Raw genomic sequence first — 22174 nt, forward strand, 5'->3', positions numbered from 1 at the left:
TGTCCAATACCTGTATATATATATCTCCCATCCGTCCAGAGCAGGTTAACTAAAACAAAATTGAGAACAAGCCCTTAACAATGTGTCTGACAAAAACTTCCTTAGGCAATTTTTAAAACTAATTCATTCACTCATTACTTAACAAGAATAAAAACCATACTACCTCAGAAGACTAAAATCCTTGCCTAGGTTAAAAGCTCAGGCTGTAGAAAGACACTTTCAGTACACAGAAGGACAAGCACAGAACAACACAACTCCACAAAGGATTTTACTGGCTGAGAGTCCAGACGCAAGAGCCTCGTTGGCCTGGGAATACATTTCCCTTCACTTAGAACCAAGAATTTTGCATTTGTTATTTTTTTTTTTGTCATTTCATGTCATTTTTCAGTATCTCTTTTTCTTGCCATTTTTCTTCATTTTTTTAGGTTTATTTTTTCCTTCCTTGTTGTTTTGTGAATTTTAAATGCATTTGCTAGCATAACTTACATATTTAAATTTTGGCCTGCAAGAAGCATTTACCAGAGTGTACAATGTGGAAGTGAAGATGGGCAATTCTCTGAAAAGTGAAACCAGAATATCAAATAACGAAGTTGCATTATTAATTTTATATTCATGGTATTTAGGTAGAGTAGAATCCAAACCATCATGAAAAACAATAAAAACAGGTAAATAATTAGAAAATATTAAAAAATAAACATCTGTAAAGTTGAAGGTCAATTTACAAGTGAAAAACGCTAAAACTTTACCTCAGGTACGGATATATTTTTATAGATATACAGGGTGTCATTTTAATGGTGCCCACGGACCACGGAAACGTATAGAGGACTTCAAAACAAACAACTTTTCTCAGTAACATTTTTCTCGTTGGTGCATCGATTTGACGCTACAGCCGTTCAAAAAAGATCGTTTTGCCACCTGAATGCTGGCAACTACACACAACATTTGATTGCATTTGTGACGTCATATCCCGTCGTAAAGCGATGCACTCCAGGGTTGCCAGGAACACACATATTCTATGAAAAATGACATAGCTACCTACAATCAGCCATATTATGTGCCGTAAAACAAAACGAGAAAACACGTTCTGCAACCTAACAGAAAGTAAACAAACGATGCTAAAAATGGTACAAAGGAAATAGAATGGAAATGGAAATGGCCATATTTAATTTTGTCTCGACTTAGATGTCAAATATTTGCAAATCTAGTTACTAAGTTGGTACCTACAATTTAGTCTATCCACTTTTTCCTTCTGATACTAGTTGTCTGTGACACACTGAACAGATAACAAAATAGAAATGAAAGCACTCAAAATTCCAAAGGTAAGTAACACATAATATAATGTATAATCAGGGCATTATGAGGCAAGTGGCAAAAAAGGTTGAAAATACAGGGATATAAGTAGTAGTAATATAAGCTCTCCACCGACAGTGTTTATCTATGCACCGGATACACATGTAATAGTTTGCAACTCTGAACAGGGCAGTATATTCGCTACTGATTCATCATTACATTGTTAATGTGGTTGTACGTCTTTTAGTCATAATGTAACAACGTGAACCTCGGATACTTCCGTTATCAGCACTAAAGTACCACAAGGCATCTGGACACAAACCTGCAGATATCAACCTTGCAACGAGATTCGCAAATATTTGACATGTAGCTGGGCGTAAACAGCCACATGTAAGCTGTAAGTCCAATAAAATTTATTGTTGTTGATATTTGATATGTAGGCAGAGACAAAATTCGATATTGCCACTTCATTTTGAATACTTTTTTTACCATTCTCATATCGTTGGTTCACTTCCCCCTTCCCCGGAGATGACTGCTGATCTTCTGGCTGGTAGGCTATGATGTTTGGTCTTCTGGACGTGTTTCTCGCTTCGTTTTACAGCTAATAATATGGTTGGTAGTGTGTCATTTTTCACAAAATTTGTGTGTTACTTGCAACCCTGCCGTGTGCTGTTTCGCCGCAAGAAATGACGTCACAGATACGATCAAATGTTGTGTTTGGTTGCCAACATCCAGGCGGCAAAATGGTCTTTTTTGAATGGCTGTAGCGTCGAATTGACTCACGAACGAGAGAAATGTTACTGAGAAAAGTTGTTTGTTTTGATGTCCTCTATATGAATCTGTGGTCCGTGGGTGCCATTAAAATGACACGCTGTATATAATTAACATATTTGAATTATTTTTATTTATCAAATAAAGGGTTACTTAGCTGCATATTGAATATGGAAAGAAACAAATTAGTCTTTTAATACACTGCAAAACTGGCATTTTTAAAGTACTCCGTGGCCTTGTCCCGTGCATCACGCAAAATATTAAATTTTTCTTGTGGAGAAAGAATTTTTTGTAGAAAAACATTTCGAAACTAAAATATACTTTCAATACACAGCATGAAGTACTGGAAATGCAATTATTACAATTTCATTCAAGCCACTGAGACACCATTGCAAATCGTTTTCGTGTCCCGTGCATCACACTTCAAAGCATAACATCTTGAAACTTGAACTGTCCTCTGGAATTAACACTAGAAGGACGGGACCCGTCATTTTGACGGGTGACCCTATTTTTGTTGTAATTTTGACAATGTTAATTTTACTCCACAGTTTCCATGTTCTGTGACTTTTAACAAATATTAGTGCTCTACTCTTGTGTAAAAAGTTAAACTTTTATCTTAAGTGTGAAGGCTACTACATTGGATTACTACTATAAGTACGATCACCCGTCATTTTGACGGGTACAGTTCTTACGTAGATAAAAAGATGTTCGTTGCATACTACAAGGGTCGTTCAAGGTTGACTGGGATTTTCGCACGTAAAAAATCGATGAATAGCCGGATCATGATGAAACGTGCAGGTGACGTAATCTATTCCTTCGCGAGTAACTAGCACTCAGCATGACGTATTTCGCGCATGCGCAGCAGTTGCAGCGAACATGGCGGCAAGCAGTGTGTCTGTGGCTGTGGAGCAGCGGTGTGTAATCAAATTTCTCGTGAAGGAGAAAGTGAAACCAGCTGAGATTTTCAGACGATTGCAAGCACAGTATGGTGAACAAACGATGTCGTGGACAAGAATGTACGAATTGTGTGAGCAGTTTCGCGAAGGACGGGAGCTGGTGACAAATGAAGCGCATGGACACATTCGCCCGACTGCAGTCACACCAGTGAATATCGCACGTGTTGAGCAAATGATTCTTGAGAACCGGCTAGTAACAGTGCGGGATATTGCTGCCGAGGTGAATATCAAGTGTCGGGAGTGTTGAGACAATCATTCACGACCACTTACGCTTCCGCAAAATCTGTGCAAGGTGGGTTCCCCACCAGCTGACATTCGATCAGAAGTGGACACGCAGGACGGTCTGTGAACAGCTTCTGAATCGGTTTTGAGCAGAAGGTGAATTGTTGCAATCCATCATCACGTGTGATGAAACATGGTTGCACAATTCAACCCCAGAGACCAAAAGATGCAGCATGGAGTGGCGGCATAAAGGTTCCCTGCACCCCAAGAAAAGCAAAACGCAGCCGTCCGCTGGAAAGATCATGGCAAGTATCTTCTGGGACATCAAGGGCGTTATCCATGTGGATTTTCTGGACAAAGGGAGCACGATTAATGCCCAGTATTACTCCACATTGTTGAGTGGTGCTGTACGAAAGTCCATTCGCAAGAAAAGACCTGGGATGTTGTCTGGAAATGTCATTCTTCTCCATGACAATGCCCGCCCTCACACGGCCAATGTGACAACAACAACTCTGGCCGACATGCGCTGGGAAGTTCTGCCCCATCTCCCCTACAGTCCGGATTTAGCCCCCAGTGATTATCATTTGTTTGCACCCCTTAAAGACCATCTGGGAGGAAAGAAATTCACGACAGACGAAGCACTGCGGAGCGATGTCCTCCAGTGGCTACGATAACAACCAAGTTCTTTCTATGCCAAAGGAATTCGGGAGCTGCCAGAACGATGGCAACGGTGCCTCGGCGCACACGGAGAATACTTTGAAAAACTGACATAGTTTGGTGTTTCTTCTGCTACCTATTTCCTCTGCAGAAATAAAAGTCCCAGTCAACCTTGAACGACCCTTGTACTTATAAACTTGTCTACATTTATTTTTCAGATGAAGATGTGCAAGATGATGACAATACATGCGAGTGTCGGCAGATTGATGTTTCCTCCTTTATGGATTTTTATTGTTTTTTGTTCATTTTACTTCGCTTTTGTGCAACCTTGGGCTAATTGCGAAGATGGAGACGAGTGATGATATGATGAAAGGACACTCACAAACATCAAGGCCCAGGCTGGGATTCGAATTTGGAACCCTTGGCGTCGTAGCGCGATGTGCTAACCACTTCACCACAGGGGCCGGCCAAGTGGTTGGTATCACCAGCCTTCACCATTACAGATATCTCATAATCATCAGCAACCTTTCTCGCAACTGCACTGCGATAGTGTTCGTCGTCATATCTTACTATGTTCCACTCACCAGTGCTGTAGCCTGTACTCGCATTCACATGAATTTCTAATTCATGAGGTGGAGCGTTCTCAGGGGCATGTAAATATCTACCTTGAAGAGCTTTTATGGTATGTATAGATTTGGTGCGTACAATCGGCTCAGCATCATCCCATCTTCTCTCTCGTGAAATGCTTCTTCATTTATCATAATAAGTTTAGTTTTGGGCATGAGATTTCTAATTACGTCTGAAATCTGAAGTGGTCTATTCAATTGGTGCAGATTTACTTTTGCTCATTACATGAGTATGAATGAGTAATTTTGCTTGTCAGTTGATTTCATCTACTACTCCCTTCCCATGTGAAGTTGCAAAATACTTCCGCATTAATGTTTTTCTGTATTTGCATCAAAGTTCTTGCAAAAACAAGGCCTTTTACTTTTGAATTCTGAAGATGTTCGTTCATTCGATCATGTAAATTAATCAATATTGGTGACGGTCTCTGATTTAGGATCAATTGCTTCATACAGAGTACCAACAAAGCAAGTAACAGTATTTTACCTTAAAGCATGTATCTTAGCAGAAAATATATATCTGACATTCACCATGGAATGTTGAAGCAACTGTAAACAATGTACAGGATATAGGATTGATTGATTGAGTTGGTGCTTTAAGTCCACTTAATGCAGAGTAAGGCTAATTAGGACTGGATGTACAGTTTAAAGTGGGATGCGAACCATGTACCTCCACCAGGTATCGAACCCGGAGTCCCTTGATTACAAGGCCACGACGCTACCACTGCGCCATCGGGAAAGCCCTTAGGATACAGGAGTTTAGTCCTACACTGTTATCTGCAAATCTTCAATACCATTATGCAGAATTAAATAACATATACTTGAATATATTTCTGAGGTAATTTTCCTTAAAGGCTTAAAATAACAAATCTTTTGTTCTTGATATACTTTAAAAATAGTGATGCCACCTTTTGAGAGAGTTTATGGAGACAGACATCACCTGCAGTGGAGTGACAACATAAGGGAGAGAAATGTCCCGTGCATCACATATTAAATGTTCCATGCGTCACACAAGGAAAAAAAATATTAAAAATGAGTTTTTTAAATTTTTTATAAAAATATTGTTCATTGCATATTGTAGTACAAAGTCTTTAGCAAACTGTGTCTAAATATGGTACCCTGAAACTTCTTCAAATCACAGAAAGAATCATTTAAAAACAACTATGTGCTTCTCACACGTTTTTCTGAGTCCTGTGCATCACACAGCTTTTTTATTTAATTTTGCATTGTTAATCTGAGAAAGGGTTTTATTTCTTGGCATATGGTAAGCAACCACACAGTACTGAAAACAATGAATATGAAAGATCAGTGCAATTAAAAGATCAATTAACCAGCATACCAGACTCATTTAACTATGTGTGAATGTCCCGTGCATCACATATAGAATTGCCCAGATGACTTTTGGGTTACCAGAAGGTCACCCAAAACTGAAAGACAGAATACAGAGGACAGAAATGATGTGGTATTATCCAACGTCACTTCATCGCTGTATGAAGGGATGCACATAAAATGAAGATGGAAGGAAATGAGGGTATAGAGTGTGGATGAGATGGTAAAAGGAGTGGAATAAAAAAAAAGGTGTCTGATCAGGGACTGTAAACAGCAAAGAATGAGGATGATGGTAACAATTCACAAATCAGCTCAAAAGAAAAAAGAAACTTAGATTAACAGTTTATTTCCATACTAAATACATAAGAATGCACAAATTAAACTATATTTAATATTTTCATGAAAATAACTTAGTTCTGGTTTTATATAACAACACTTTCAGAGAAAGCCACAGCAGCTGCACATTTCGTGTATACCATCCCTTATTGTAGTTAACGTGAAACATCCAGTTCTTATCTAGAAAAGCTTTGTAAAATACAGACATTTCATCTGCTGATATGGGCTTCTTATCCCCTTCACTCTGGCCCTGATTTTGAGTGATGCCCTTTACAAACATTTCTTTTTCCTGTAAAAATAATATAAACATTATGCAAATCAATAATATTTAAATACTATGCATTCAAAATTATACACACTATTACATAAATATAAAGTTCTGTCTTGGGAGAGCAACAAGATGAAAACTTGTCAATTAATTTTGTTAATTTTTTGTCATTGTTATTATTCTATGAATGCCAAGGAATTCTTAGTAACTTTTTATTATTTCATTTTTATATTACTGTCTTTTATTACTCATGCATTTGTTTCTCTCTCTCATTGACAAGGGTTGGTGTAAGAGTTGCACGAGAGGCTGAAAATTAATATCATATTCTTCTTCATTTATGGTTCGTACAGAAAAAAATTAGAATTATTGCCATCATTATGCCTATCATTTATGTATATTTCTCATGCTGTTCTAATGGGCAATAATTCACTTTAATAAGGATGCTTTATGAGCTACAGATATATAGGAACATATCTACATTGAAAGTATCTGATAACATTTATAAATATCTTTAACAACACTTCCCTAATATTGTGTCCTCCAGCACTGTGGCTGTGCAGTCTAAGACACAAGTTTAGTGTTCTGGCTGTTGGACACCTGCAGGTTCGAGTCTCCTGGGAGAAGCATAACTTTATTTCCGAGATTTCAGCCTGTGAATGGGACTGGTGTCATCAACCAACCTGAAGAAATTACGGAGCTACGAACGAGTAGCGTAACCCAGTCATAGAAACCTACAGCAATGACTGGGGATTCATCGTGATGACCACACATTACCTCGAAAGTGGTTGGATGATTTCTCTTGGGCGAGTGTGACCTTAAGTCGGTAGGTAGGCACTGGTCCTCACGGACTGTTATGCAAAGGGTTTATATTGTGTCAGAAGTTCACTATTACCTTTTACTTCCATTTGCACTCAGACAGGAAGAAAATCTCTACATGAATATGCTCAATTCAAATACAAAAGCAATCTTTCAACCCAATAATTTCCTGGTGTTAGCAATAATGTAGAAACTGAGAAAACTATTGAATATGTTCAAAATCAAAGTGACACCTTGCAATAAATTAGAGTATGACCAATACCTTGATAAAACTGCTATTGTGTTTTTTCCAAAATTCCTGACTCCACTGCTGCACTTCCTCTCTCTTGAAACGGTATTGTTTTTCAATAGGTGATTCATTGACTGGAATATGGAATCGAATGGGGCGAAGATTTGAAACAGAATCTGGTGGTCCTATGACATCTCTGTTACCTTTCCAGTGAACATCATTCTTTCCCTTTTCTGGAGAAGCTTTGGTGCTAGATTGCAATACTTGCACACACTAAAAATAAATGTACTATGTTGGCAATGCAAAGGAATACAATGATGTATTTGATATATCATGACCTTACCTCTGGTCCAAGAACATGAAAAATATAAAAATCACAAAACCAAATAGAAATTACTTTAAAAGTTGGATATCTCACTGGTTTCATACAAGCATTGTTATGAAAGAAAAACATATGCTTTATACATACCACATATAATACATAGAATTTCTATTTCGCAGCTGTGTGTACCAAATTATAGGATATAAAACAGCTCCACGCTGCAAGATATTATGCACAATTCAACATTGGGTAAAAACAGTAAAATCATAGGTAGCTCAATAGTTCAGTTCCATTTAAATTTCTTTTGAAGATCATACGCTGTTTTGAAAATTTGATGAACTTTTGGTTCCAACCAAAATGTGGGTACAATCAATTCAAAAAGGATACTGTGTCTTGGCTAAATGTTTAGAGAACGCAAAGTCATTTAACATATCTAATGTAATATTCAGTATATCAATTTTGTGTGATATTAGAAATACGTACATTATATATTAGGGCTGAGCTGATACTGATACCATGTATTGGTATCGGCCGCTACCAAGGGTATCGGTATTGGCAAGTATCAGTTGATATTTTTGCACTGATACTAGCCGATACCTTTGTCTTTGAGTCAGTAGAAGTGTAGCCAAAACCAAAATTTGTTCCTTTTCAAAGGTTGATTCACCTTTCCAACTTACCTTTGGCTTTGAAAAAACTGAAAAATACGTATTTGTGCATTTGTTAGTTGGATGTGGACTCAAGTTCCGTGAACAACAAGTACGTAAAAAAATACTCCATACGCAGATAAGACTAACGGTCAAGTATCTTGCAAGTCAAGAATAACGTGAAATTATTCGTGTAACAATAATCCCAATAAGGTCCCGGTGACAACAAGGCACCTGGAGTATTCTGCACATCTCTCTCCTTAGAGACCTCCCCAGTCAAAACAGTCATTGCCCACATGGTGGACATATCTCAGACATAGTACGTAACACATTCCTGGAAATTCAAATACCTGGGGTAATCCCCTTTTCCTTTCCAACTTAGACTTTTGTTTGTCCAGACCTGGATAACTGGGTTTCAGCAGGCATTTTTTGACACAGGGACGTGGCAGGGGAATAAAGTTCTTTGAACGACAGATGATCGCAGGCACTTTCTGGAATGTGTAGTGATGGGTTTGGATATTCCTCCACGCCAATGGCTAGAACTATGCAATTTACCTTTTTTTTTTTTTTAAAAAAAAAACGACATTTGCCTAAAATATATATGTCGAAAGCAAAGTCACGTCAGAATACCACGATACTGAAGTCAATCGACTGATATAGAAGCAAGAGACTCGTTAGTTATCATTCTCTCCTTACATTTCGTTTACCAATTTGTATTCTTTTTGTTAAAGGACAAAAAAGACACATGATTGGTTTTACATTACAGCTTTACTGTTAGTTTTAGACATCATATCTGGCCGGGGCTGGTAAACCGCCAATTATTCTTGTGTTTACGGATGATTTAATGTTAGTTTGGGAAGATTGATCCCTATTAGTTTTAGAGGAGGTTGAAGAGGCATGGTCTCATTTTTCAACATTGGGGGTGGGAGGGGGGGGGGGACGACGACACGATTATTTCGCTCTTAGCTTCTAATAATATTTCTTTCATATTTGAAACATCTGATCGATTGTCACTGATCTAAAAAAAAAAAAAAAAGACTGTACATTTGAGATGCATCGTTGCAACAGAGCACACGCACAGATATATATATATATATCCCTACCGATTTCCCTTACGTCCATCTCAACGTTGTCCTTCCATCTTCGTCTTGGCCTTCCTACAGGTCTCTTACCATCAGGTTTTCCAACAAGAATCCTGTGAACTCCTCTTTCCTCTCCCATTCGTGCCACATGGCCTGCCCACCAAAGTCTTCTTGATTTAATTATTCTGATAATATCTGGACATGAATACAAATTATGTAGTTCTAAATTATGTAACCTTCTCCACTCACCTGTCTCCTCATATATACCGTGCGTCTATTTCGATCTTCAGCCGAGAGATCGGGAGAAGCGTGGCGGGCGGCGCTGACGGAGATGCCGACATTTGCGGCCCATAATGGCCACTTACTTTTATGGACATATGCAGACATTTATATAAATATTGCAAAACGAGCACTAACCTGTGTTATAAGAGTTGTTCAAACTGATATCCACCTAGTGTCAAGTGTGTAGACTTTCGGGGAGAATACGTTGAATAGCCTGAAACTTTCGTGCCTGTAGTTAAAGTCCTCCTGGGTCGGGCCGAGAACTTATCAGCCCCCCTCGTAACGTGAACCTTGCGGCTGGCATTCCAATCCTCTCACTGACACAACACACACACACACTGCAATAACACAAACAAGTAACGGCAAGTAACCAATAATAACACTCTTGCTCACAGTACGAAATTAACACGCTCTTGGTTTACGTCTGCTCGCCACTATATTCACAGCTCTGCCGCGCAGGAACAAAAAACTCGAGCTCGGAGATTTCGGATTGCAAGGAAGCTCACGAACACCATTGACTTTTTTGACGGTTTCGTCTACAGCGTAATCTTGATACAGTGTTGCACATTTGAAACCTCCAAACGATCCCCATCGGCACAAAACTCTTTCAAGGATATAAACTTAAGCAGGACGTTACTGGTCAAAACTATGATTAAAATGTTTTATTATCTATGGCTCTTAACATAGTTTCTAAAGCGTATTTTTTTTTGTGTATATAAGGGCAGAACTTGGATGAATTACAGATGATAAATTATAACACAGGTTAGTGCTCGTTTTGCAATATTTATATAAATGTCTGCATATGTGTATAAAAATAAGCGAGCATTACAGGCAGCAAATGTCGGCATCTCCGCCAGCGCCGCCCGCCACGCTTCTCCCGATCTCTCGGCTGAAGATCGAAATGGACGCACTGTATATACACACACACACACACACACACACACACACACACACACATATATATATATATATATATATATATATATATATATATATATATATAAAGTGAAAGAGGAGAGAGGAAACACTCACAGGACAAAGAAAAAATTCAAATTTTCAAATTTACATGATGGTATGTCACATCTGCAGGTATGGTATGTCACTAGTTCTACGTCTCTCTACTCCTGAAGATGTGACATACCATCACGAAAATTTGAATTTTTTCTTTGTCCGGTGAGTGTTTCCTCTCTCCTCTTTCACTTTTTATTTAGCCCTTGTGGCCCTCCTTCCTTTTATCATATATATATATATATATATATATATATATATATATCCTTTGTTATTTCAATTGGAATTATACAAGTATCGGTATCAGCATCGGTATAGATGAGAGTATCGGCATCAGTATTGGTATCGGTTCAAAGTGGTATCAGCTCAGCCCTATTTTATATGAATAATGCCTCCCCGAAAGGCATAGCAGTAACTTAGTCACCTTATAATCAAGTGGTTCCGGGTACAATATCCGATGGAAGCACATTGTGGTTCGGATCTCACTTTAAACTGTAGGTCCAGTCCCGATTAGCCTATCTATGCATAAAGTGGACTTAAAAAAACTCAACATGCTGCAATGTTGATTTTTCACATTTTTGAAAGGTGTGGGGTACATTTTTCTAGCAGGTTTTGTCATGAAATGATGCAAAATGAAGTGCAAAATAAACCCTTAAACATGAAATTTACATTTGAACAAATGTTCTCGGGTTACTAAGCAGGTTATATCAATGTTAGTGTACAAGCGCCATATCTGAAGGGGAATTGTCTAAAGTTGAGAGCAATGTATGTGCTCAAAAAGTTGAATGCTAACGTTGATTTAAATTGGCTGCTAACCCGAGAACAGTTGTGGAGTATTCCGCAAAAAGTGGCCCTACTCCATGCAAATAACAAAATCAATCAATCTGAACATTATTAATATTTTAATTGTATAAAGGCTTAAATGTTTGTGAATGCATGTAATTTGCATATTTCAACAACAAAAAAATACTAGCATCTGTAGCCTATAAGCTTCACAGACAAATAAAGTCAAATTTTGCTACATTTTTCAAGCGGCTCATTTTCAGTCATGCTTTTCATGCATTCAGGCTATGTCATGATACTCAAGTATTTTGCATTTGTTAGCAGACACCACAAAGTACTTCATAATTATATAAAAATTAATTCATTATGAATATTTAATTCAATCTCATGTCTATAACCTTACATTTTATGTGTGAAATGTCACACATGCAATGTGAAATGCCCCTTGTTTGAATCACATCATCAGGAAAGCTACAATTCCTATTTACCAAATTTAGAGTTCATTTACTGACATGATAATTTCTGAAGTCAGAATTGTTCTGTAACTTATGCAAAATAACAGAAAATTGATTAATTCTGTTGTAAAAATGAGAAACAAAAATGAAATCCTTTAAACAGAAATAAATACTCTGATTACTATTCAAAGGTAATACTACAAAGTAAATGTTCATTTTGTGTCGAAAGTATGTATCGTTTTAAAATTTTAAAGATCAAATTTTGAATAATGTCCAATTTAACACCAAAATGCCATTTTAAAGAAATTTTATACCAGTAGTTCATTGTGGAAACTGATATAAGGATCATCATAGAGTTAACCCATCCGCTTACCTACTCGTCGAATTGACGGGTTCCCGATTTTTATCACGTAGTTTCTTTTTCATTCAATAGATGGCAGAGGTTGTATGAGCTTTCAAATCTATGACGTGTATGTTTGGGCTGCTAAGTTTTTCATACTATTTCAAGTGTGTTTTGTTCAGTAATTTCTCATGTAAACAAACCTTCATTTGTTACGTCTTGCAAATATGTTGCATAAGAATGTTGTAGAAGATTCTGCGATTGAAAAGTTGCTTTTCGATAGCGATGAAGAGGAAAATGTGGATTTTGAAAGTGGAGGTGAACACGGGGGTTTATTTTGTGTTAGTGAAACTGAAGAATGTAGTGAAAGTGAGGAAGAGGTGGCTGTGGCAGGAAAAATATAAAAAGGTTGAGGAATGGAAATGGAATGCAAAGGTGTGTGTGATCAAATTTATTAGGTGAGTTTCTAATTATCTTTCAAGTAAACTGCATATGTGCAAACTTATTACTGTACTTCCACTTCAATATATAAAATTGCTTGAATAGTTTTCACAATATTTCACATCTTGTCTTGCTGTGCAACTTTCACAGGAGATAGCCAAATTTAAATGGTATTTCATGGCAAAAAAATTGTCATTTAAATGGTATGCGGATGGGTTAAAATCTCCAGGCATGAAAAAATCAAAAGATAAATCAATTCTGAAGAAATATGCGTAAAATTAACTTATATTACACCCTAGACTCTTAATTTTAGATAAGTGACATGCAACAGTGTTTTTTTTTCGATTATTTCAGTCACAGCACATACTGGAAATATAATATATTTTTTTATGAAAGTAGAAGCTATTTTTAACTTGCAGTCACTCACCAGTCCTTTGTCAGCTGCCATGGATGAAAGATGTGTTGGGAATTGCTTATTATTTGTCTCTTTAGTTGTAGTAGAACAAGAACATTCTTACAGGTATTATTGTGAAGGTGGTGAAGCAATGTTATGTGAAGACTATATTCCGTGAAAGGTGAAAAACTAAGTAAACTCTAGGAGGTTTTTGTGCTACCACTTGAAGGTATGGTGCCTTGAAAACAATAATACCATGTGACTGAGAAAATACTGTGTATTTTTTTTTATTTTTATAAATAACTTGAACTATTGTTTACATTTGGCCTGACTATAAATTATGTATATATCAGAAAACACACCAATCCATTCTTTAGTTTTCATTACTTTGGGCAAATGTAGTAAAACCATACGTTGGGCCAACGTAGTAAAACCATACATTGGCCCAACATAATAACCACACGTTGGCCCGACGTTTGAACCACGGCCAAAATTAACGTTGGTCAACTGTATGTTTTTGTGTTGGGCCAACCATTTTCAGTACGGTTGGCCCAACGTTGGACCAAACACTTTTTGTTACTTTAGGACAATTAAATGATCTAAAAAAAATTCATCTTTGGAATTATAAGACTACTGATATTATGACACTAACATTACACATAAGAAACACTTCAGCAATTTTTTATTTACATGTACTAGAGTTGAATTGTCAACATAAATTCACTACTGAGCCTGAAAAGACTTACAGTTCTAATTGATAAATCAATTTCAAGTAGCTACAAAAATATGTTTTAAAATAGCTACGTACCTGGAAGCCATTTTGAATCACTCGCCTGAAGTTACAATATATAACTTTTTTGTACATTAACTCCATTCTTTACATCATACTGCAATCACAGAAAACAAGACAAAACAAAAATGGTATTATTTGTGTAAAAAACTGGGATATTTATTACTTCTAATAAAATTCTAATTCAGTTGCTAATGACAACTGCTAATGTCAATAAAACAATTATAATAATTGGATTTCAGCAAATAGCAATTGAGAATTCAGGGTGTCTACCAATATAACAAATCCAAAATTCTTGACTTTTTCACAACCTTTTTTGGTTTTTTATAAATGTCTGTTATATCCGAGACACATTTCTTCAATTTTACAAAAGAAACTACTTATGGAAATGAGTTTCTGTAGCATTTTGAAAGTTCGTGAAGGTATTTTCTCACTGTAGAATGCTGCACAACAACAAATTAGCACTTTTGATATAATAAACTTGCATTTTGTGCGAGCGTCGAAAGTCACACGATCTTGCCAGTGTTTCCAAACGTGCCTCTTTTTTATGAGAATTTTTTTAGCTACGCTTACCTAACCTTGCCGGAAATGGTCCGTGGCGTTATCGTGAATGGTCTTTTGGGCTATCGTGAATGGTTTTTGGTGTTATCATGAATGTTTTTGGGAGCTATTGTGAATGTTTTTTGGGGCTTTCCGTCAATGGTTTGTGATGACATAATGAACACGAAAGTAGGTATTTTTCGGTTAAGAAGGTTGAAACACTGCATACCCACTCCAAATCGACAAAACACAAGCACGACACGTGATGATCCACAGCTGTGCGTGCCATATTGTATGTTCCGCAACGGAAGAAAGGACCGAAAAGAATTACTTGTAATGTGCAAAATCGAAGTTATTTTCATGTAAAAAGCATAATGGCACCTTCAACGGCACCTTCAACTATGTTCCGCAATACACAATTGCTAAGTACGAACCATTTGAAACTGAAAATATCCGATAGAAATGTGTCTCCAATATAACAGACATTTACCGTTCAACCTTTATTTATTCGACCCCTACTTAGGTAAAGTTGGGCATTAGCAATTAACCCATTAATGCATGGTGTCCGATTAATCGGACGTTGACATATTTGCATTTTCTGTAACACTGTTTTACTTTAATTGGTTATGTTTATCAAATCTAGTTCTTTGGCACCTCTGTGATGCATATGTTACCCCACGAGCTTGGAAACATTGTAAATTTCCCGCCAAATTGTAAGGGAGTGAAACATGGAGAGAGAGCTGTACTGCGTGTCTGCGTAACGGGAAAGCTAATTTCAATTCATATGTAGTAGTTGACATTTATCCGAGATGTGTTTTGACAAATATGCGTAAGAAACATTAGTAATCAGATATGTAACAATAATTTGTGCATTAGTTTCATCCCTGAGCTGCTATTGCGAGAGAAAATATAGTGTCCGATATATCGGACTCTATGCACATTGAGCACTTTATGCATATTTTCCATTTTCTGTAAAATTTTCGATACCTTTGATGTTTAGACATTGTCAATGTATATATGTGTATGTATGTGTCTGTGTGTTTGTGCATTAGTGTGTGTATGTGTGCATTAAACAATTTTTGGCAAAATACGCTAATGAGCGTTTGTGAGGTGCAAACTAAGGTTCATCCAGTAATGTAGAGTCTACATCTACCACTACACATAACACTGGTGCTTCAAAAAAAGAATACGTCTTCAGACTAAATCTAGACCCTTGTGGAAGAAAAGTGTACCTTCATTCTAATTACAAACTGAGTGCTGCCCTATTGAACCATCTGAAGAAGCAGGAAACTGTGAATCACCATTTGACTTTTGTAATTTATTTTTTGATGAGGACATGCTAAATCTTATAACAAATCAATCCAAATTGTATGCTTCGCACAAAAATATTGATCTTGATTTGACGAAAGAAGAACTTCTTGTTGTTCTTGGTGGTCTCTTGTTGTCAGGTTATACAAAATATTCAAACAAATGTATGTTTTGGTCAAAAGAAAAAGATACTCCCTCGATACTTTCTGAAAGCATTCCTTGTGGTCGGTTTGAGACTATTCTGCATAATATTCATTTGAATGACAATACACAAATAGATGAGGGTCCTATCATCTGTACAAGATACGGTCATATTTGGAGAAACTTTCCTCATCTTTCAAACAGCATGGGGGTGTGGACGAAAGGCTTTCCATCGATGAGAGTATGATTCCGTACTACGGGAGGCACTACGCAAAACAGTTCATTAGAGGAAAGCTGATCCGTTTTGGGTTCAAGAACTGGGCAAAAAAGCTCTAGTAGTGGTTACATGGTAGATTTCCAGTTGTACACAGATACAAACTGATAACGGACGATTGTGTTCTGTACTATAATAATAATAATTTTGTGTAATTAGTTGATTTCTATTCCAAACGTTTCCTTTTGTATTGTTTCTTCGAAATATGTGTATGTATTTATGTATGTATGCAAACATATACATGATCAGTGGCAGCGATTTTCGTCACTTTTGCACCCGCACTATGATAGATCTTCTCTACAAAGGGAAATATATACTGTCTTTGCCTCCTACATTTGGCATTGGCACCTTGCCCCCCCCCCCCCCCCCCACCTTTTGGAACCCAATATCCGCCACTGGACATGACTGATCTTAAGCGTTTCATTTTGTTTTGGTTACATATTTTCCACAGCAATACTTTTTCCTTGGGACAGCTACTTATAGACAAAACATGAAAGTGGTCATTGTGCACAGTGTCCGATTTATTGGACACACGGAAGTGATCGTAGTGCACAGTGTCCGATTTATCGGACTCACTGTATCTCTTACATACATTGTAAAAATTAAAATGTATCGTATATTGTGTCTTATTTGAATTGTACTGATACCAAAACCATGAAAAAAATTTCATGAAAGGGGTTTGTAAACTTTATGCATTAATGGGTTAAGAAAATAAATATTTATTTAATGAAAACCCCCTACCAAAAGGCCAGTTAAGATGAAAACTGAAGCTGTAGTTAACAAGAGAATTAGACTTGCTTTATCTATTAAAGCATTCTGGACTGCATTTTTCGCTGAAAATTTCTATGTAGTACATCTCCTGTGTGTGCCTAATGTTCAATGAAGTTCTATCTTTACTAAAATTGTGTTTATAAGTCCTTTTTGAAAAAGCTGCATTGAAATAATATTTGACTTTCATAAAGAGATTTACCTTCTTGTTTACATCTTGTTCATTTATTACATCATCCCAATTTTCACTCATTATTGAACACATAAAGTACCCAATGTTTTCTTCATTGAGGGTTCTCTTTTCTATTGGAATTACACATTCTCTTTTAATATCCTTTACAGCTGGTGGAACAAAATATCTGAAAACTGATATATATGGTCAGATAAACTATTGGAATTGAATTATGTGCGTGTATTGAAAGAAATCTATGTTCACTATAATTTGATCAACACAGGATTTAGAAGTGGGTGTGATTCTTGTCCGTGTATTTTTTCTTGCTGCAAGATTATTTTTATGGGGATTATTTGTTAGGAAAATATATATATTCAGATCACCACAAATTATGATATGTTTAAAGGTAACAAGGAGAGCATAATTTCTAATTTTTCTAGCAACACATGCATATCTCCATCTGATATTCTGTATATATTTACTATTAAAATTTCTGTTTTTGTAATTTTATTTTGTCTAGTACCAATACCGTATGTTCGAAATTGTATTCTTTATTTATAAGATAAGATAAGATTTATTTCCATCCACTTGATCATATGAGTACAAATAGCACTATGATATGAGATAGGTCAATTACATGTATAATTGGAAAACTAAACAGTGAAAATTGGGAAGATATTTATAATTTACCTTCCACAAACGAAAAATTTAATCTCTTTCTGAACAAAATTATCTTGTTACACAATGAATGTTTTCCACCTAAACAAGTTATCATATCCACTGAGTGTAAACCATGGGTCACAAACGGAATCAGAATCTCAAGTAGAAAACTAAAAATGCTCCATTCTGAAAGTAAGGTGAATCCCAATCCACCTTTTCTGAAATATAAGAAGAGGTATAAGCAAATATATAAAAATGTACTCCACCAATCAAAAATTAATCATAATGACCGTAAAATCAATAATTCAAACAATAAATGTAAAACAATGTGGGAAATTATAAGAAATGCATCAACAAAACACCACTCTTTACATAATAATATGGTGATATGCATTAATGGAAAAGAAGTCCAACATCCCCCTAATGTTGCGAATGCTTTCAATGAGTAGTTTGTAAATGCAGTTCCAAATAAAAGGAATGGGCTTATGGCTGCTCCAGAAGAATGTTCTACACACATAACAGTAAATGACAAGTCCTTGTTCATTTCCCCCATTACTGAACAGGAATTAAAGATAATCTTCAGGCGTATAAAAAACAAACGATCTTCCGGCATTGATGAAATACCAGACTTCCTAATTAAGAAATGTTATAGTTCCCTATGTGAACCATTACTACATATAATAAACAATTCCATTGAACAGGGTATTTTCCCAGACAGGCTAAAGATAGCTGTTGTTAAACCATTACTGAAGAAAAATGACCCAAAGGATTTATCAAATTACAGGCCCATTTCGGAACTCTCAGTCTTCTCAAAAATTATTGAACATGCAATAATGATGAGAGTAGAAAATTTCTGTAGTAAACACTCAATCTTAAGCTATTCGCAGCATGGTTTTAGGTCTGAACGAAGCACGAAAACAGCATTAGCAGACTTAGTAGAATGTGTCAGACAATCGCTGAATAATTGTAATCACATGGTAGGAGTCTTTTGTGACCTATCAAAAGCTTTCGATTCTGTAAATCACGAGATATTGCTGTGGAAACTTCAAAAACTTGGTATTCGTGGACTACCACAAAAGTGGTTTCAATCTTACCTTACCAATAGAAAGCAAATTATAGAAATCGCTCACACCACAGCAAAAGGATATGTAACACATCAGCACTCCACCATGAAAAGTGTAACATGTGGGGTGCCTCAGGGAAGTATTCTTGACCCTCTTTTGTTTCTTATGTACATAAATGATTTACCAAATGTTATACCCGAGGCAAATGCAATATTATATGCTGATGATACAAATATTATAGTAACAGACACTTCCAAAGATGTTCTACAATCTAAGGCTAATAACGTATTAAACAAATTAGATGACTGGTTTTTAAATAATAATCTACTCCTCAACAGCAAAAAAACAAATTACATTACATTTTCTACAATCCAAACCACAAACCAAATAAGCCTCAATCTAATATCTGGGAATACACAACTAGAGCCTAAAAAAAAAATCAATATTTCTGGGTATCATTCTGGATGAACACCTTAGCTATACAGAACACATAAACACGCTACAATCAAAATTAAGTAGTGTGTGCTATGCCCTTCGAGAAATGGTAGACATCTCAAGCACCCAAACTGTCAAGTGCCTTTATATGGCAAACTTTGATGCTTTACTAAGATACGGGATTATGGTTTGGGGTAACAATGGCCACTCCAATGTCCTTTTTATGCTTCAAAAAAGAGCTATAAGAATCATAGCTGGAGTAAAGAAAACTTATTCATGTAGAACTCTTTTCCGTAAACTTAATGTGTTAACTCTTCCCTGCATATACATTTATGAATGCTTAATTTATGTTAAGCAAAATATTTCCAACTTTGCCACAAATGAGGAAATACATGGCCTAAACACAAGAAATAAAGACAAACTTCACATAAAACACTGCTGCCTTAACTTATGTAAGAAAGGTCCCTTAAACTCTTCCATAGACCTCTACAATAAACTACCACAATATGTGAAGAAAGAACCAAAATTGATGATATTCAAGCACAAGATAAAATCAATGCTTCTGAAGCATGTTTTTTATTCTATAGCTGAATACATGGAAGCAACTTTTACATAAGACAAATGTACATAATGTAGTATAATCACATATTTTTCTTGTAAAATTAAATGTCAAATGAAAGTGGATAATTAGTATCACCTAGAAGTAGGCTGCAATGTTCTATATCTTCTCATGTTATATTTTTTTTGTGATTTTGACATAATACGAGAGTAAGACCTATTTTTTTTACAATTTTTGGCTATATATTTTGTATTTGAAAAATCTATTAATGTAGTATTGTATTGTAATGTAAGTATTGACATGTCCTATATTACCATGTACTGTAATTTGTACACACCGGTAGTCCTTGGACGCAAATAAACTAAACTAAACTAAACTAATTTTGAGTACAAAGGAATTAACACATACTTAAGCATATTAAAAAGTATAAAGAGTATAAAATAAAATTACATGTATGATTTTGAGTACAAAGGAATTAACACATACTTATGCAAATTAAAAAATATAAGAGAGTATGGAATAACATACAAAATAGAAGAAAAATCAAAGGTTATGACTATTAGTGAACATAAAAATAGAAGAAAAGTCAAAGGTTATGTCTATTAATGAAAAATATGATCTAAGTACTCCTCTGTGCTATAAAACAAATACTTCATAAGCAAGCTTTTTACTGTTATCTTAAATTTGGTTGGATTATGATTCTTGAATTCCTCTGTCAGCTTGTTATAGTTTTACACCTTGAAATCCTAGACCACTATGTGTTTTGGATGTACGGACAGTAGAAAGGTGGACGGAGTTATGCATACGAGTGCTGTACTTGTGTATGTCCAGATTCTTTGAGAAGATTTTAGAATTTGTATGAATAAAGTACAACGTTTCTAATATGTACAAACATGGAAGAGGTAATATTTGAAATTCATTGAAAATTTGTTTTGTTGGGTTTGAGAGGGATACATTCTTCATAATTTTTAATATGCGTTTTTGCCAAATAAAAATTTTCTGCATTTTGGGTGAACTGCCCCAGAAAGATATACCATATGTGAGTACAGGTTCAATCTGTCCAAAATATACTGTCCTTAAATCATTCAAAGTTAAAACATTTCTCAAAATTCTCATCATGTAGCAGAGCCTGCTTAACTTTTGAGTTAAATTAGTAATTTGCATGTCCCAAGACAGGTTTGTGTCTATCCATACTCCTAAGAATTTTATTGCATTGCATTCTTTGACAACTTCATTGTTAATAATTACATTTAAGTTTTTTATTTGTTTTGCTGGATTAAAATTTATTAGAACTGTTTTATTAACATTCAGGGAAAGCTTGTTGTTGTTTAGCCAGGTGTTTAGTTGTTTGTACATATTTGTATCATCCGCAAAAAGTTAGGTTAGAGATTTTCGTAAAAAGAAGGCACGTTTGGAAACACTGCAGAGATCGCGTGACTTTCAACGCTCTCGCCATCTGCATGCACACAATGGAAACAACGGCATAATGTGGCAGGAATGCCAATTTTTTACGTAAAAAGTGATTAATTCTTGTTCGGCAGCATTAAACTACGAAGTTTTTACTTTCCGTGAAAGAAAATACGAGAAACACTGCACATCAGCTGACGACAGACAACGTGAGTCAAGATTTGCCCGCCGAATTAGCAACGACCAATAAATGATTATAATGTTAAAAATAACGCTTTTTTCATGGAAAAAAAAGTGATCCCCAGCTTGAAAAATGTTCCGGTATGCATATGAGGTAAGTAGCAATAATTTTTATTTGAAAATAAACGAGTTTAACGTGTCTCCGGCTTATACTACTGTTACCGACTTTTTTCATTCCAAATTTTATCTGTACCTAATACAAACAAATCCCTTTTGTTCGCCAAGTTTTTCTCTCTCTGATTTCCTTACAAAGTACGTCACAATCCAACACCGTAATATAATTGCAGGAGAGATCAAGGTTCGGTATATGTTTGTGTGAGCTTGTATATGTTAATTTTGTACAATACATACCTTTAGAGTTAGAATAATTCATTGGGTTTATTGAAATATAATTCCTTTTCTAGACACCTAAAATAGTTACCATTGGTTGCTATGGTTACAGGACGAAGCCAGCACAGTGATGCTGATCATACATTTTATTATTCTTTTCTGCTTTTGTAACTGTTCGAAAACAAATAAACGACAAAAATAAAAATACATTCTAAAAAATGTATTTAGAAAGAAAAAG

General features: G+C 35.8%; 1 protein-coding gene across 4 annotated transcripts; it reads right to left on the reverse strand.

The window, feature by feature from the left end:
* Positions 1 to 6200: 6200 nt before the first annotated feature.
* Coa8 (Cytochrome c oxidase assembly factor 8) lies at positions 6201 to 22037 on the reverse strand. Of its 4 annotated transcripts, XM_083121568.1 has the most exons (5): positions 21958 to 21983; positions 17932 to 18119; positions 14057 to 14135; positions 7531 to 7770; positions 6201 to 6473 (listed from the first exon to the last, which is right to left on the reverse strand). In XM_083121568.1, exons 3-5 carry the CDS (start codon positions 14120 to 14122, stop codon positions 6246 to 6248), a joined length of 534 nt encoding a protein of 177 aa, XP_082977694.1. In that variant the 5' UTR covers positions 14123 to 14135; positions 17932 to 18119; positions 21958 to 21983; the 3' UTR covers positions 6201 to 6245. The 4 variants fall into 4 exon arrangements, with proteins under 4 accessions (XP_082977694.1, XP_082977693.1, XP_082977696.1 ...); XM_083121567.1 differs by lacking the exon at positions 17932 to 18119 and having other exon boundaries at positions 21958 to 22037; XM_083121570.1 differs by lacking the exons at positions 17932 to 18119; positions 21958 to 21983 and adding an exon at positions 21800 to 21906.
* Positions 22038 to 22174: the final 137 nt, after the last annotated feature.

This window comes from Lepisma saccharinum, chromosome 4, assembly GCF_977018435.1.
Source record: "Lepisma saccharinum chromosome 4, izLepSacc3.1, whole genome shotgun sequence".
Taxonomy (NCBI): Eukaryota; Metazoa; Arthropoda; class Insecta; order Zygentoma; family Lepismatidae; genus Lepisma; species Lepisma saccharinum.